Raw genomic sequence first — 14,937 nt, forward strand, 5'->3', positions numbered from 1 at the left:
CCATATAATCTCATATCAAAGATATTACAAAAAGCATTTTCAATCAACTGTTTAGTCAGCAAACATTTTACCAGAGGAGCTATCCTCCCCCACGTTTATGAAAAATAAATGATCTGCTAGCTTGATTTTTTAAAAAGGGAATAGTGTATTCTTACATTTCAGTTCATCAACGTAGAGACTTCAAGTAGAACAATCACAGTCATCCACTTATGATGCATTAAATCTACTGTCACTTCTCTCACATACAGGAAAAAAACAAAACAAAACAAAAGAACATGAATAAAGGATACCTTTGGTGCTCGAATAGCAATTCCAGGTTCTCCTTTAAATCCAGGAAACCCAGGTCCTCCTCTATCTCCCTGTACCTTTCAAATAATGTTCACAGTTTCAGGCTTTAGATTTTATGAGAAACCATAATGGCACAGAGCAAAAAAGCCATTGGCCAATTATAAAGGGCTTAATCTATTAGAATCAGATCCTGAGAGAGTACATCTTCTAATGTATTTGAGGGGAGTTTCAAATCTTAAGCAAATAAAAACTATCAGTAAAGACTACTAAACTGTTCAGAGAAAGGCCACTGAAATAATAGGTGGCTCTCTAGACTCAAATATTTAGACTGTGAAAACATCCAGGAATGCTCTTACATCTGAGTGGATTTCTTTTCTGCCAGACTTTCTGATTAGCAGATTATTCTGAACAAATGCAATAAATTCTTACATGCTTTAGGGTCTAGGTATTTAAGGGAGGTAGTTCAAGGTAAAGTGACAAGTTCAAGACCAGGAGCAAGAAATCTGGTTTCTAATCTTAAATTTGCTGCTGGCCTTTCATCTGCTTAATTGTGAAATATCAGGGTTGAGCTATATGATATCTTTGGTTTCTTCCAAAACTGAAATTCTAGTTCACTGGTTTCATGAATCTTTTCCCCACTCCAACTGCCAAAGACCCAAGTAAAAGAAAAAAACTATTCCCGAGAATGCATACCTTTGGCCCGGGTGGTCCAGGAATTGATGTTCCAGGCATCCCAAAAGGGCTCATAATCCCTGGATCACCCTAAAAAAAGAGCAAACTACTCATTACATGTCAAACAAGGAAACCATATACAGGAATTATATTAAAAAATATAAAAATGTATTTCTAGCATTTTAAAGTATTGTGACCTATTTCACAGACCGATGTGAAAATATTTGAACATCTTTGTTAAACCACTACTTAAGTTATTGATGGTTAAAATTTCACTCCCTTTAATAAATGCATTCAGTTAATTCTTGAGTAATAGGAAATTTCTCTCTCTTGTGCATCCTTTTATTAGCTAATAAAAATCATGTAATTCGTGGTGACTTACTTTTGTATTTGTATGCCAGGAAGCTCAGAGGGAAATATTTGTTCCATTATAACAAATACCTTTAGTGTAAGTTTTTGAGTACACTTGGTAGGTAAATAATGTTCCTTCTAGTTTATAACTTTTTCCTTTGTTATTTTATTTTATGGTCCACAGTATATCAGTCTTCCATTGTGTGGTATCTCACGTCCCTTATTAAAAGTAGAGAGTTTATGGTTTAAAAAAATGAAATTTTGAACAGGAAAATCAAAACATTTCTCTCTCTTTTTTTTTTGTCTCAGTATGAGTCTCAATAAAGACTCAGTCTGGAACAACAAGCAATGTCTCTGTCCTACCTGGTTCTAGATCAGTGATTTTCAAATTTTAGGGAACAGAGAAATCATTAGAGAAATCTGGTAAAAGATAGGGTCCAGGATTTCAGCCCTGAAGATTTTATTTCAATAGGTCTAGGGGCTGGGCCCAGGAATATGAATATTTATGAGGCACCTCTGGTGATTCTAAGTACCACTACTGCACTTTAAAACACTGTGCAAAGCAATTGTCTTTCGTTTTTTAACTTATTTTACTGAAGTATGTTTGATTTATAATGTTGCGTTAATTTCTACTGTACAGCACCTATATAACGATCATTTAAAAATGGTTTTCACATTTTTGAATGATTGTTAAATAGGTGCCCACATAATATCCTCAATTTTGCTTCTTGGCCCAAAAAGCCAAAAATATTTGCTCACTGTACCTTTACCAAAAAATTGGCCTCCTCCTGCCTTACAGAATTGACTATTTGGTCCTCCTCCTTCCTCCAGGAGGGACTCTATCAGTCAGACTCACTGGTGATGACTCCTGCCCTGAGCCACCTCCATCTTCACAGCTGAGGCCTCCCACTGTGCTGATTCCATTATACGACCAACAGGCTGAGCACACTGGCCGCTGGGGCCAAGTGATGCCGAGGCCTGTATGTGCCAGTCCTTAATTCCAAACCTGTATGGCAATGGCACAGGACATGGCCAGGGTTCTGGCAACAGATAACCACCCTATTCAATCCCATGGCAAAGGGATAAAACATTAACCTGTTAAAATATTCACTAAAACCAGATGAAGCAAAATTATGCTTCTAGATTTAATCTATTCTTCTTTTTTTAAGAGAAGCCAATTACTTTTAAATACAAAACTGTATACATAGAAAGTATGCAGTTCTTTTAAAGACCCTTATTTAGGTGTATGTTTTGAAATATGGCAATTCTTTATCAGAAAAAACTTTCTTTCAAAATACAGAAAAATATTCACGTTGAGTCAGCGTAACTAAGACATAGAGTAATCACTGTTGTTAATACTAATCCAACACATTTCCTATACAATGGCTTTTCTCACCATGTGCTCCTTGAACTACCTGCGGCAGAAGACACTTATTTAGGAAGTGCAGATTCTTGGGACCCACCCACATACTAAATCCAGATCTCTAGGCATGGCACCAAGAAATAGGGGTTTGTAACAAGCTCCCAGGCAATACTGATGACACGGAAGTTTAAGAATTACTGGTCTATAGGGGATGCCTTTTTTTTTTTGTACCTGCTGGTATCTTGCTGGTACCCTTTTTGTTTTTAGTTGTTCTTTAATAGTCTGGTCCTTGAACAGACTCCCTGTTTCTTTCTTACAATTAGCATCTTCCTAGAGCCCTGAACACATCCAGATGACCTCAATATTCTCTCCTGCTTAGTCAGGACACGTATCTAATTTCTTGCTTCACAATTTCCTTACTTCTTCCTCAGCACCCTGTCTCGGGCAGTTTATCAGGACATATATGCCCTACTTTCCATTTCACATATTGATTTTTTCCTGTCTGAATAACTCCATGTATTGAACACTTACAATGTGCCAGGAACCATGCTGAGTTCTTTATTCACTCTTTTAGGTCTTCACAACAACCCTGTGAAATAGACACTATTACTCTTTTCCTTCTACGATTGAAGTTGACTAGCCCCCAAAAGTTCCGGGCTGGGGCAGGACGAGAACCCCACTCTCCTGCCTTCTGAAGCACTGCTCTTCATCCTTTACTGCATTGCCGCTCAGTCTGGGACTTCTTTTGTTTGTTTGTTTGTTTGTTTGTTTGTTTTGCGGTACGTGGGCCTCTCACTACTGTGGCCTCTCCCGCTATGGAGCACAGGCTCCTGACGTGCAGGCCCAGCGGCCATGGCTCACGGGCCCAGCTGCTACGCAGCATGTGGGATCTTCCCGGACCGGGGCACGAACCCGTGTCCCCTGCATCGGCAGGCGGACTCTCAACCACTGCGCCACCAGGGAAGCCCTCAGTCTGGGACTTTTTTGTTCTTATTCCACGAAACAAGATGATAGAGAATTGATACCTTCTATGGTCCTAACCTTATCCCAACTACTGAATATTTTGCTGTTACTAGAGAGGACTGACACACAGATTCTCTCCTAGCAGAATAAATATTTCAATGAAGATCACATGTTTTATGCAATCTCTTTATTCCATTCTATTATGGTCTGAAATAGTGTGGTTTCTAAAGCCTTTTTCATTTGGGGGCTTTTGTTTTGTATTTGTTGAGAGGAAAACAGTGGAAATCTAATATTCCATTAAAACCAGGCACAATTACAATCTCCCCAAAGCATAAATGAGAACATAAGAAACATACCTTCGGTCCTTCGGGCCCTGGAAATCCCCTCTGTCCTTGATTTCCTTTGCTCCCTTTCTTTCCTCCATCACCCTGACACAAATTATAATAAAAATATAGGTGTTCTATGAACAGACCCTCCTTAATGTTATATCATGGCCAGATTCTCAATGAATACCTACTTTAAAGTGATGTTCCCCAAGCCCAGCTCAGCTGCACAGGGTTTGTCGATGTTCCTGAGCAGATTGGATGACTTCAGAATTGTTCAGTCTTCATTTATTCAGTATGATTTAGTATTTTCTAAACTCTATGTTCAGTATCTTCCTTTGGGGCCTTCGATTTGACTTTACAGTTTTTTTGCCCCCTTGGTCTATTAACAGATGATTTTCAGACAGTCAGTTTCGGAAAAGAAATGATTTGTCATGCTGTTTTTCAGCTTCTGTGCTATTTCAGTTTTAAAACATAAAATAAGACATTTTAAAAATCCAGCCTTGTTTCTTCCTCATCGGAGAGTCTAGTTCTTTCTCCCAAAGGAGGCCAATAATTCAACTGGTAGAAAGATGAGTGAGCATTAACCTGGTGCAGAGCTAGAAATTGCCTAGTGTTCCCCAGCAGGGTTGTGTACACAAATGCTACCCCCAAAGAATTGTATTACCTTCAGCCAGAAGCCTCAGAGAATTCCAGAACTATCCTTACACTAGGGTTCAACTGCAAGGCACCATACCTAAGTTTGTGCCTAGCTCGGTAAAAGAACTCCTCGGGGTTTGTAGCCGAGGCCATTCAATATATATGACATAAATGACTCTACCACAGTTTTCCAGTTTTCAAACCTAAGCATGCATCAGAATCACCTGGAGATTGCTGGGCCCACATCCAGAGTTTCTGATTTAATAGGTCTGGATTGGGGCCCAATAATTTACATTTCTGACAGCAGCTTCAGGTGCTGCTGTTCCAGGGACTGCACCTTGAGAACCACCGGACTATACCAAGCTCATCGGCAATGCAGACACTTCACTAAGAAGAAAAGGTGACCTGTAGAATCCACAGACATGCCAAGAACTCCCTAATATGCATACTAATCGAGAGTAGTGACACAGGAAATTAAAAAAATACCTGTTGAATGTCCAAATATTGAATATAACTTATTGTATCATTATTAATGCCAACAGAAATGAAATCTACCCACAACTATTTATTTTCTCCCATTAACTACCAAATTGAACTATTGACCTAAATCATCCCAGAAGCCAACAGTAAGAATCCAACTATTATTAAAAGTGCCAACACTGAACCATAACATACCTTGGATATGTAACATATTCCTACCACTCTTCTCCATTAGCCTTCCGTAAGCCCCGAATCACCTTAAAGCCACAAATCCAGGCAGTGCATATTCTCCTTGCTCTGCTGGTCTATTTGACACCACCCATTGCTTTCCTCTTGAAAGCCTTTCTCCTTGGTTTCTCTAACATGGTACTACTGTGCATTCTGCCTATCTTCATGCTGTTGTGAATATTCTTGCTCCAGCTACTGTAAAATGTGGGATTCAAACTTTAGCTCTCTTTCTCAGAGCTATCATTCATTCCCACGGCTTCAGTTATAACTCCAAGGGTCTGTTTTCCAAAAGTATATTCAAGAAAATGTTAGTTCTCATGAATGTTAATAGGCAATCATTTCTAAAAGTATTTTTTGCATCATGTTGAAAAGGGATTCTCTGTTCATGTTTTTACTCCCTGCTTCCCACCCCACCAAAAATAGATCTCAGAGTCTGGTTAATCAATTATTTAAAATGTTTGAAATTCTACAAATATATTTCAGTTTTTCACATTTAAGGTTAACAACTCAATTTTAGCCAATATTTTCTCAAGGCATAGACATCTAAGCTATCAATTACTATTTTAATAGAATTATAAACAGAACACTAATAAGTATATGGATTTTATTTTTACTTTACTCATATATAATTCTTCAGAATCTTTATATGGTCATTGATGACCGCACATAAGAAATGCAGGAACATCTGACACCTTAGAGGCTATAGATAATGTCACTAATGGTCTTATTGATGAATTTGGATATTTTCATCTTGACATATAAAGATGTTATTCAACTAGCACTTCTACAATGTATAAAATAAATATATTCCATGTTGTGAAAGTACCACTTAATAAGGTTATATTTCTTATTACTCTGTGAGATTATATACATATTTGAAAAAAAATTTATGGACTTTGACGTCTCACTGATGTATCTCAAGTCTTCTTTTCCCTTACTATGTGTTTTTTAAATGTCAATTTGGCTGTTTATTAAGAAAATGTGTTGAACTCTTCCTCTAAGCTGGGACTTAATGACAGATGGTAGGAAAATGAAAATGAATAATACATACTTGCTGTATTACGAAAGTTCAAAAGCTGGTATCCATAATTTTAAGCCAGAAGTAAACACCTTTGACATAGCAAGAATAACATCAAATTTCTCCTAAGATGGCTCCTTAGTATAAGGACCAGAACTCAGGCAGTCTGCTTCCCTCCCCCTACCACTGTCAATTCCATACCTTGAGGCCAGGTTGTCCTTTTCCAGGTGATCCTTCAGGGTCTCTTGCTTCTGGAAGCCCCGCTTCTCCCTAGAGGAAATGGCACTGATGTCTTAGCTGACCCTCCCTAGACAGTATGTACACACCCACCTTGTCTCTTCTTACAGCCAGTAGTCTCTGCTGAAATCCTCCAGTACAGACCAGACCTTCACTCTAGTCTCAAAATTAAGTTGGAAGTTTACCAACTTGAATAAATTCATATCAAACTCCAGTTTAGCTCAGAGCAGCTGAAATACCATGAAAAAGTCCAATTTCCCAGCCAATTGCCAAAGCAATAAGCTCACTTTCTTTTGGCTCTTGATTCAGATTTGGTGGTTTGTTTTTTTAAAAAACAAGAAAGACCTTCAGCCTTTCCATCTGCTGTTTTCCACTACTTATATTGAAAAATGAGTATTTCAAATGTCAACTCAAAGTACTTCAGGAAATCTTTATAGTAGCCTTACTTCCTGAATGCATTTACAGACTCCTTTCGGAGGGAAAAAAAAAAAAAAGTGTTTTTCTGTAAGTTTAAATAAAAGTGCTTTCTAGGAATCCCAAAGGGACTAGGTCACTGGAGGATACCATGGCCAAAATACCAGAGAGAAGACAGAGGGTGTGAGCTACTACTCAGGCTTTGAATTGGCGCTCTTTTATCTGAACTAAGAGAAAAAGGAAATTAAGAGTTGTGGGATTTTTTTTTCTTGAAAAGACTAAGTTCGTCTTAAATGGTTTAATTTGAGCTTCTGCAGGACCAGGATACAGTGTGGTTCAATAGTTTTACACCAGTAATATGAAAAGCAGTGTTACCTTCCCTGTAGCTCCTTTTTCTCCCGGTACTCCTGGCTGCCCTGGGAGCCCGTGGATGAGCAAAGATTTTTATTTCCCAGAAGTTCATATTTATCATGGAACTCCCCTTTGAGGTACTCGAAATTGGTCACATCTTGTAATACCTGAGAAAAGCCTATGAGCAGGGAAATCTGAATAGTAAGTAATAGTCATTAAACTATTTGGCCTTGGGCAAGTTCCTTAACCTCTCTGGGTCTCAGTTTTGAGTTATGTTGTTTGTTATGGGTTAAATTGTGACCAGCCCCCTCCCCCAAAAGATATGTTAAAGTCTTAACCCTTGGCACCTGTGAACGGACCTTATTTTGTAATCAAGTTAAGATGTAATCAAGTTAAGATGAGGTAACTAGGGCAGATCCTAGTCCAATGTGAGTGGTGTCCTTATAGGAGGAAAACATAATGTGAAGACAGGCACATATGGAGAACCCCACGTGAAAACAGAAGCCAAGATTAGAGTGATATAGCTGCAGGCCAAGGAATTCCAAGGATTGGCCACCACCAGAGGCCGAGAGGCAAGGAAAGATTCCTTATCGGTTTTGGAGGAAGTATGGCCCTGCAGACACCTTGATTTTTTACTTCTAGCCTCCAGAACTGTGAGACAATATATTTCTATTATGTTAAGCCACAGTTTGTGGTAATTTGTGACAGCAATCCTGAAAAAAAACTAATATAAAAATGAAATAAAAACATTGGGACCCAAATGTTGCTTCCAAGTCTAAAATTCAATAATTCTACTCACTTTCCAGTTAATTTGTGATTAAGAACAAGTCCTTTAAAATGTTCAGAGAAAACACATGCTACTTTAAAACAGTATACAAGTGTCCTTACTGCATTTATTAAGAGCAAAATATATCGAAAATAATTGAAAGTCATTTCAGCTAAATTATAAAAACTAGTGAAAAAGCACAGTGAACCTAAAAATAAATAGAAGGATATAATAAAGATGACAGCAGAAAATAATAAACTTGCAAGCAAAAAGCAAGAAGAGTAACAAAATTAAAAGGTAATACTTAGAAATACTCAGAAAATAAACTTCTACCAGTAATGATTAATATTAAAAAAGAAAAGTCATAAAAAACAGTATTAGGAATGAAAGGTGAATATAATTATATACATAGTAACTTTTTTGATCATAGAAAATTTCTGTGACAATTTCAAATATATTAGAAACATTAATAAATGGATAATCTTCAAGAAAAATATAAATTACATAAATGATATAAGAAGGAATGAACAAACTAAATAAACCAACCATTAAATAAATTGAATCAGTAATTGCAAGTCTGGAACTTCCTCTCCCTCCCAGATCACAGACTTTGTTTTATAGTCAAACCTTACCAAATTTTTAAACATCTGAAGAAGAGATATTCCCTCTCTTATACAAATAGTTCTGAAAAATAGAAAAAGAGGGAAGTCTACCCAATTTATTTTATGAGGCTAATAAAACTTTGATTTAAAAAGTCATACAACAAGATAAGAAAACAAAAATCACAGACCAGTCTACCTAAGAAAAAGGATGTAACTTAAGGTTCTCGTCAAAATGGAGCAGTAGGGACTAGATTTAATTTCCCATCTGATGCAACTAAAAAAGCAGACAAAATATATGAAACAATGACTTTCAAGACATTAGACACTAAGTAATGAAGGATAATAATTCCTGAGAGAGGGGAAACAAAATAGGTGAAAATTACAATTTCCCAAGTTTACTGTTTGGGTAAAGTTCCCAGGCCATGGTGCAGGGAGAGAGAACCCAGGGAAACATCAGAAGTCTTTCTAATTTAAGGAGACAAAGGTAGGAGTCTGGGTAAGCCAAGGTATCAAAAATTCACACAATAAATTACCAGAGAGGGAGGATGCCGTGGTGAGAACTATGAAGATCTGCTGTGCATCCACCTTGAGTATTTAGCTGAATACTGTTCAGCACAGAGTGAAGAAACTACCCAAGGCCAAGAAAACAACCAGTTTCAAGGATCAGAGAGAACTGACAGCAGGAGAGATACAGTGCCTGCTCCCAGTGGCAAGAAAGAAAACTTCTCAGTGCTGAGGGCATAGATTAGAGTTCTAAAAAGGGTCATGCCTCAGTAGTGGGGAAAAATTAACCCCAGACTAAATGCTGCTTTTGTCCCCTAATAAAGCTTAACAGCAAGACCAGAATGCTCAAACTGTTTTCAAGTAGTATAGAAGCATCTAAGAACAAAGCACAAAAATATTTATACGAATACAAAAATATCTAACACCTAAAAAGGTAAAATTCACAATGTTTGGAAGCTAATCAAAAATGATCAGGGATTAAAGAAAGCTGCAAAAACTTGACACAGAAAATGACACAGGTGATAGAATTCGTATATAAGAACATTAAAACAGTTACTATACTGCATTCCATATGTTCAAGAAACAAAAGTAAAGTTAAAACTTGTTAAACAGAGATATGAAAGATATAGAAGGACATAAATTGAACTGCTAGAGTTGAAAGTTGCAAAGTATGAGATAAAAATACACTGGATAGAATTAAAAGCAGATTAGACATCACAGAAGAAAAGATAAGCAATCTGAAAGATATAGTAATAATAAATGAAACACACAGAGAAAAGAGACTGAATTAGAATGAGCAGAGCATCTGTGAACTGTGAGAAAACTCCAAGCATTTAAATTTAAGTGGGAATTTCCTGGGTGAATGCTGAGGGTAGGAAATATTTCAAGATATGCTAACCTAATATTTTCAAAATTTGATGAAATCAGTAACTCATAGATCCGAGAAGATCAATGAAACACAAACACAAGAAATATGAAGAAAACTGAACTAAGGCACATTATAATCACATGGCTCAAAACCAGTGCTAGAGAGAAAAATCTCAAAAGTAGCCAAAGACATTATGTAGTGAAACAAACGTATAGATCACAACATAGAGCCCATGCTTCACAGCAAGAGAAGCCACTGCAATGAGAAGCCCACACACCGCAACGAAGAGTAGCCCCCACTCACGGCAACTAGAGAAAGCCCACACGCGGCAACGAAGACCCAATGCGGCCATAAATAAATAAATAAATTTGTATTAAAAAAAAAAAAAACCTACAGCAAATATCACACTTAAAAGTGAAAATTTAGGAGCATGTCCTCTGAAGTCACTTCCTTTAAACGTTGCACTGGAGACCCTAGCAGTGTAAAATGATAAAAAGTGAATAAGAAAAAGAACTAAAAAGGAAGAGGCAAAACTGTTTTTATTTTCAGACAGTATGCTTATGTATACAGGGAGTAGAAAAGCAAGAGCCTTTACAAACAATTAGAAATAAGAGATTTTATCAGCTGGCTGGATACAAAAATTAATATACCAAAACAAAACAAGATAATAACAAAACAATACTTTTCCTATACACCTGTTACAGTTAATTGGAAGGTACAGAAAAAAAACAATTCACAATTGCAAAAATTTCTCCAAAGTACCTTTTTAACTAAAAAAGTAGAAGATCTTTATGGATAAAATGACAAATATTTTCCTAAAAAAGGTAGAGAGATTTACTCTGTGGTTTGAAAGACTCAATATTTAATCCAAAGATTCAATGCAATTTCAAAAACTCCAACAGGATATTTGTCAAATTTGACAAGCCAATTCTAAAATGTATATGTTAGAATTAAGAATAACCAGGGAAGAAGATGAGAGTATTTTCTCTGTGGATGATAAAACATTATAAATCTATCATAATCAAGACAGAGGTAATAGCACTGAGAGATATAAATAGAAAAATGGAGCAGAATAGAGAACTCAGGCACTGATCCTCACAAATATAGAAACTTGATATGTGACATAGGAGGTATTACAAATCAGTGTGGCAAAGATGGGCTACTTAATAACTGATGCTGGGATATTTGGTTATCCATATGGGGAAAAAATAGACTCCCTACATTGCCCTATCCACAAAAATAAGTTCCAAGTGTATTAAAGACCTAAATTTTAAAAAGTAAAACACGAAATTTTTCAGAAGAAAATACGTAAGAATATATTATGACTTTGGAGTCAAGAAATGTTTTTAAATAATATTCCAAAAGCCCAAACCATAAAGGGATAGAAACACATCAAAATCTAAAACTTCTATTGTATATGCTGAAAAGTACTCTAAGTGAAAAAGACAAACCATAGCCTCAGAGATTTGCAACCCAAATAACAAAAGACTATTATCCAGATATATAAAGAACCATTAATTAATAAGAAAGGAACACCCAACATCAAAAACAAAAAAAAATCAGTATCTACAGGAATTTACAAAAGAGAAAAACCGAGGTCCATTAAGCACACAAAAACTGTTCAGTTAGTTATCAAGGAATAAAAACTGAACCAATGAGATGTATTTTTACATGCTTCATACTGGCAAGAATGTAGAGAAAAGAGCATTTTCACCTGTTGCTGGAAGGAGGGTAATCTGGTCTAAACATTTTACCCATTGTTTATTTTGGGCAGGATTTTCACAGTATCAAAATTGAAAACTTGCATACTCTGTGATCTTCCAATCCTGCTAATGAGAGAAACTTGTATCCTTACAAAAGAGGAAACCCAGAGAATGTTTATGGCAGCATTGTTGGCAAATGCACAAAATGGAAAGCAATTTAAATGTCCATCAAGAGGAAAGCATAAATTTTAAATGAGGTATTCTCATACAATACAGTATCATAAAATAATTAAACTGAATGATTAAAGGCATATAAAAACACAAATAACTAAGGCTGAGTATAAATATATTGCAGAATGATATATTATGTAAAGTTCAAGAATACAAAAAAAGCAATATACGGCTTATGCATAAAAACATACGGGAAAATTATAAAAAACTTCAAAAGAATGATAAACACCAAATTCATGACAATGGTTACATCTGGGGAGGGAAGGGAGGGCAATAGGATTGGGGAGCACAGGCAGAGGCCTTCAGCTATATCTGTAATGCTTCTTCTTAAAAAAATTCTAGAATACATGTGGCAAAATGTTGATATTTGATAAAGCTGGGTGTGGAATACATGGGTGTTCTTTGTTATTCTCTATAGTAGTGAGTGTATTTTAAGTATTTCATTTTTCTAAATGAGAGAAGCTTAAGATTATATATCCATCTAGTGCAAGACTGGGATTTGAACTTAGGTAGTCTAACTGCCTAGTAGCCTTGTTACTCTATATGGCCTCTCTGAAATTGGCATTAGATGACATAATATGTATATATACATATATACATACTATAGACATGTATAGACATAAATATAGTATATATATGTATGTACACACATATATGTACTTAGCATATTTAGCACTTAGCACATTGTGTGACACATCAAAATCATTCCATAAATGGCAGCTATGATCACTATATTAGTACATTTTGTGTCTCTTGCAATTATATGTTTATATATATGTAAAATGTATATTTGTTTTAGACCTGTGTCTTACATATTCTTCTAATACCCAATTCTCATAAGAATCATGTCAATGACAGCAGAACAATGATGGATTTCAACGCTCAGCATGGCTTGCCAGATTCTATATGCCCTCAGGATGAGTTATAGAAATTGTGAAGGGTAAAATAAGGATTCAGTTATTTATTCAACAGCACTTATTGAGTACCTATTTTGTCCCCCAAACTGAGGATTCAGTAACAAAGAAGAAAAAAAGGAAACAAAATCCCTGCCCCAGTGGGGTACCACTGTCCAATAGAATATAAAGCAAGCCATATATGTAATTATATTATTAACAGCCACATTTACAACATTAGAAGAAACAGATAAGTACAATTCTAATAATATATTTTACTTACTCTAATACAACCGAAATTTTGCCATTTCAGTATGTAATCAATATACAAATGTATTAATCATATAGTTTGCATTTTTTTTTTTATACCAGGCTTTGTAATCCAGAGTGTATAGTACATTTACAGCACACCTCAGTTTATACCAGCCACATGTCAAGTATTCAGTAACCACTTGTGGCTAGCGGCTGCCATACTGGGCAGTGCATTTCTAAAGGGTGTAGTAAGATGAAAAGTAATTCAAAAAACATGCAAGTTGAGGTAAGTGGTAAAAAGCAAGGGAAACAAACAGTGTGCTTTTAAATAACAGTCTGGGGTAACAGTAGTGGGGTGGGCATACTTCATATTTAGGAAATGAATTTTGAGGAAGTAACTTTTGAGCTGAGATCTGAAGGATGAGAAGGAGCCGGCTACAAAACAAAAGGAGGGAAGTAAACTTTACTGAAATTCTCCTATGCTTCTATAATATGGCAGGCAATAATGTTCTTAAAGAATCAGTCTGTGCTGAAAGAGGACCTCTAGTGCTAATAAATAAATAAAAACGTAAACAGTCATCACTAAAATAAACTAAGATTTTGGCTTTTCTTAAACAATACGAGTTAAGCATCAGACTCTTCTCTGATGAAATAACAGATGATACATACATGATATGTATTGCATTTGGATATAAATGAAACTTTACATAATATTACATAAATGCTTCCAAGCAGCTTAGACAACCCACCTTTGGACCGTGCACTCCAAGTCCCACTGGTCCTCTAGGATCTCTAGGTCCTATCTGGCCTACTTCTCCCTAATGAGGTAAGAGTATTTGAAGGGTATTTGAATATAGCAGCAAAGTAAAAATAATATGTACCTACCTTTGATCTCCTAAGAGCAAAACATATCAGCAAAGTAAGATAAAACTGAGTTTCATATGCTCTATTCACATATGTGTGTGTATATGTGCATGTATCTATTCAAATATAAATATATTTCAGGCAAATATATATATATATATATATATTTGGAAAAGATAGGCAGTTATATTCCAGAGTAACTAAAATTGACACATGAGAAGCCAAGGTTACTGCTGATCAAAAGCAGTATCATAACCAGAGAGAACAACCTGAGCTTTCACCATTGAGCTCAAATCAGAAATCTCAAGGACTTTAACTGTATTCTATTGAGCTACTTCTCACATGGGACTCTCGAAGGAATCTACTGAAAGGGAGGTACTTTCAGAGGAGTATTTATTTAACAATGATCAGTGATTCTTTGAAGCAACATTAAGGACAGCTGGTTAAGTAAGTGTCATGACTCTCCCCAAGGGAGAAATAATAATTCTAATTTAGAAGGTAATATGCTTCCAAGTTCATAGAAAAATTTTTATTTGCCAGGTTGTTTCTGACTCCATATCTTTATATTTTTATTTTTAGAAATTTATTTATTTATTTATTTTTGGCTGCATTGGTTCTTTGTTGCTGCGCGCAGGGTTTCTCTAGTTGCGGCAAGTGGGGGCTACTCTTCGTTGCAGTGCATGGGCTTCTCATTGCGGTGGCTTCTCTTGTTGTGGAGCACGGGCTCTAGGCGCGTGGGCTTCAGTAGTTGCGGTGCGTGGGCTCTAGAGCGCAGGCTCAGTAGTTGTGGTGCACGGGCTTAGTTGCTCTGCGGCATGTGGGATCTTCCCAGGCCAGGGCTGGAACCCGTGTCCCTGCATTGGCAGGCAGATTCTCAACCACTGTGCCACCAGGGAAGCCCCTGACTCCATATCTTTAACTAAACGT

General features: G+C 36.4%; 1 protein-coding gene across 1 annotated transcript in view; it reads right to left on the bottom strand.

Annotated features, from left to right (window-relative positions):
* The window catches only part of COL28A1 (collagen type XXVIII alpha 1 chain), a 162,091-nt gene that overhangs the window by 82,025 nt on the left and 65,129 nt on the right, over positions 1 to 14,937 (bottom strand). Inside the window, 8 exon segments of the mRNA XM_089917047.1 lie at positions 291 to 359; positions 982 to 1,050; positions 3,994 to 4,065; positions 6,527 to 6,595; positions 6,850 to 6,852; positions 7,352 to 7,403; positions 11,278 to 11,294; positions 13,896 to 13,964. Coding sequence (XP_089773173.1) covers positions 291 to 359; positions 982 to 1,050; positions 3,994 to 4,065; positions 6,527 to 6,595; positions 6,850 to 6,852; positions 7,352 to 7,403; positions 11,278 to 11,294; positions 13,896 to 13,964 — 420 coding nt within the window.

This window comes from Delphinapterus leucas, chromosome 9 (genome assembly GCF_059928025.1).
Source record: "Delphinapterus leucas isolate spDelLeu-1000000601 "Yukka" chromosome 9, BTC_Dleu_Yukka2, whole genome shotgun sequence".
Classification (NCBI taxonomy): Eukaryota; Metazoa; Chordata; class Mammalia; order Artiodactyla; family Monodontidae; genus Delphinapterus; species Delphinapterus leucas.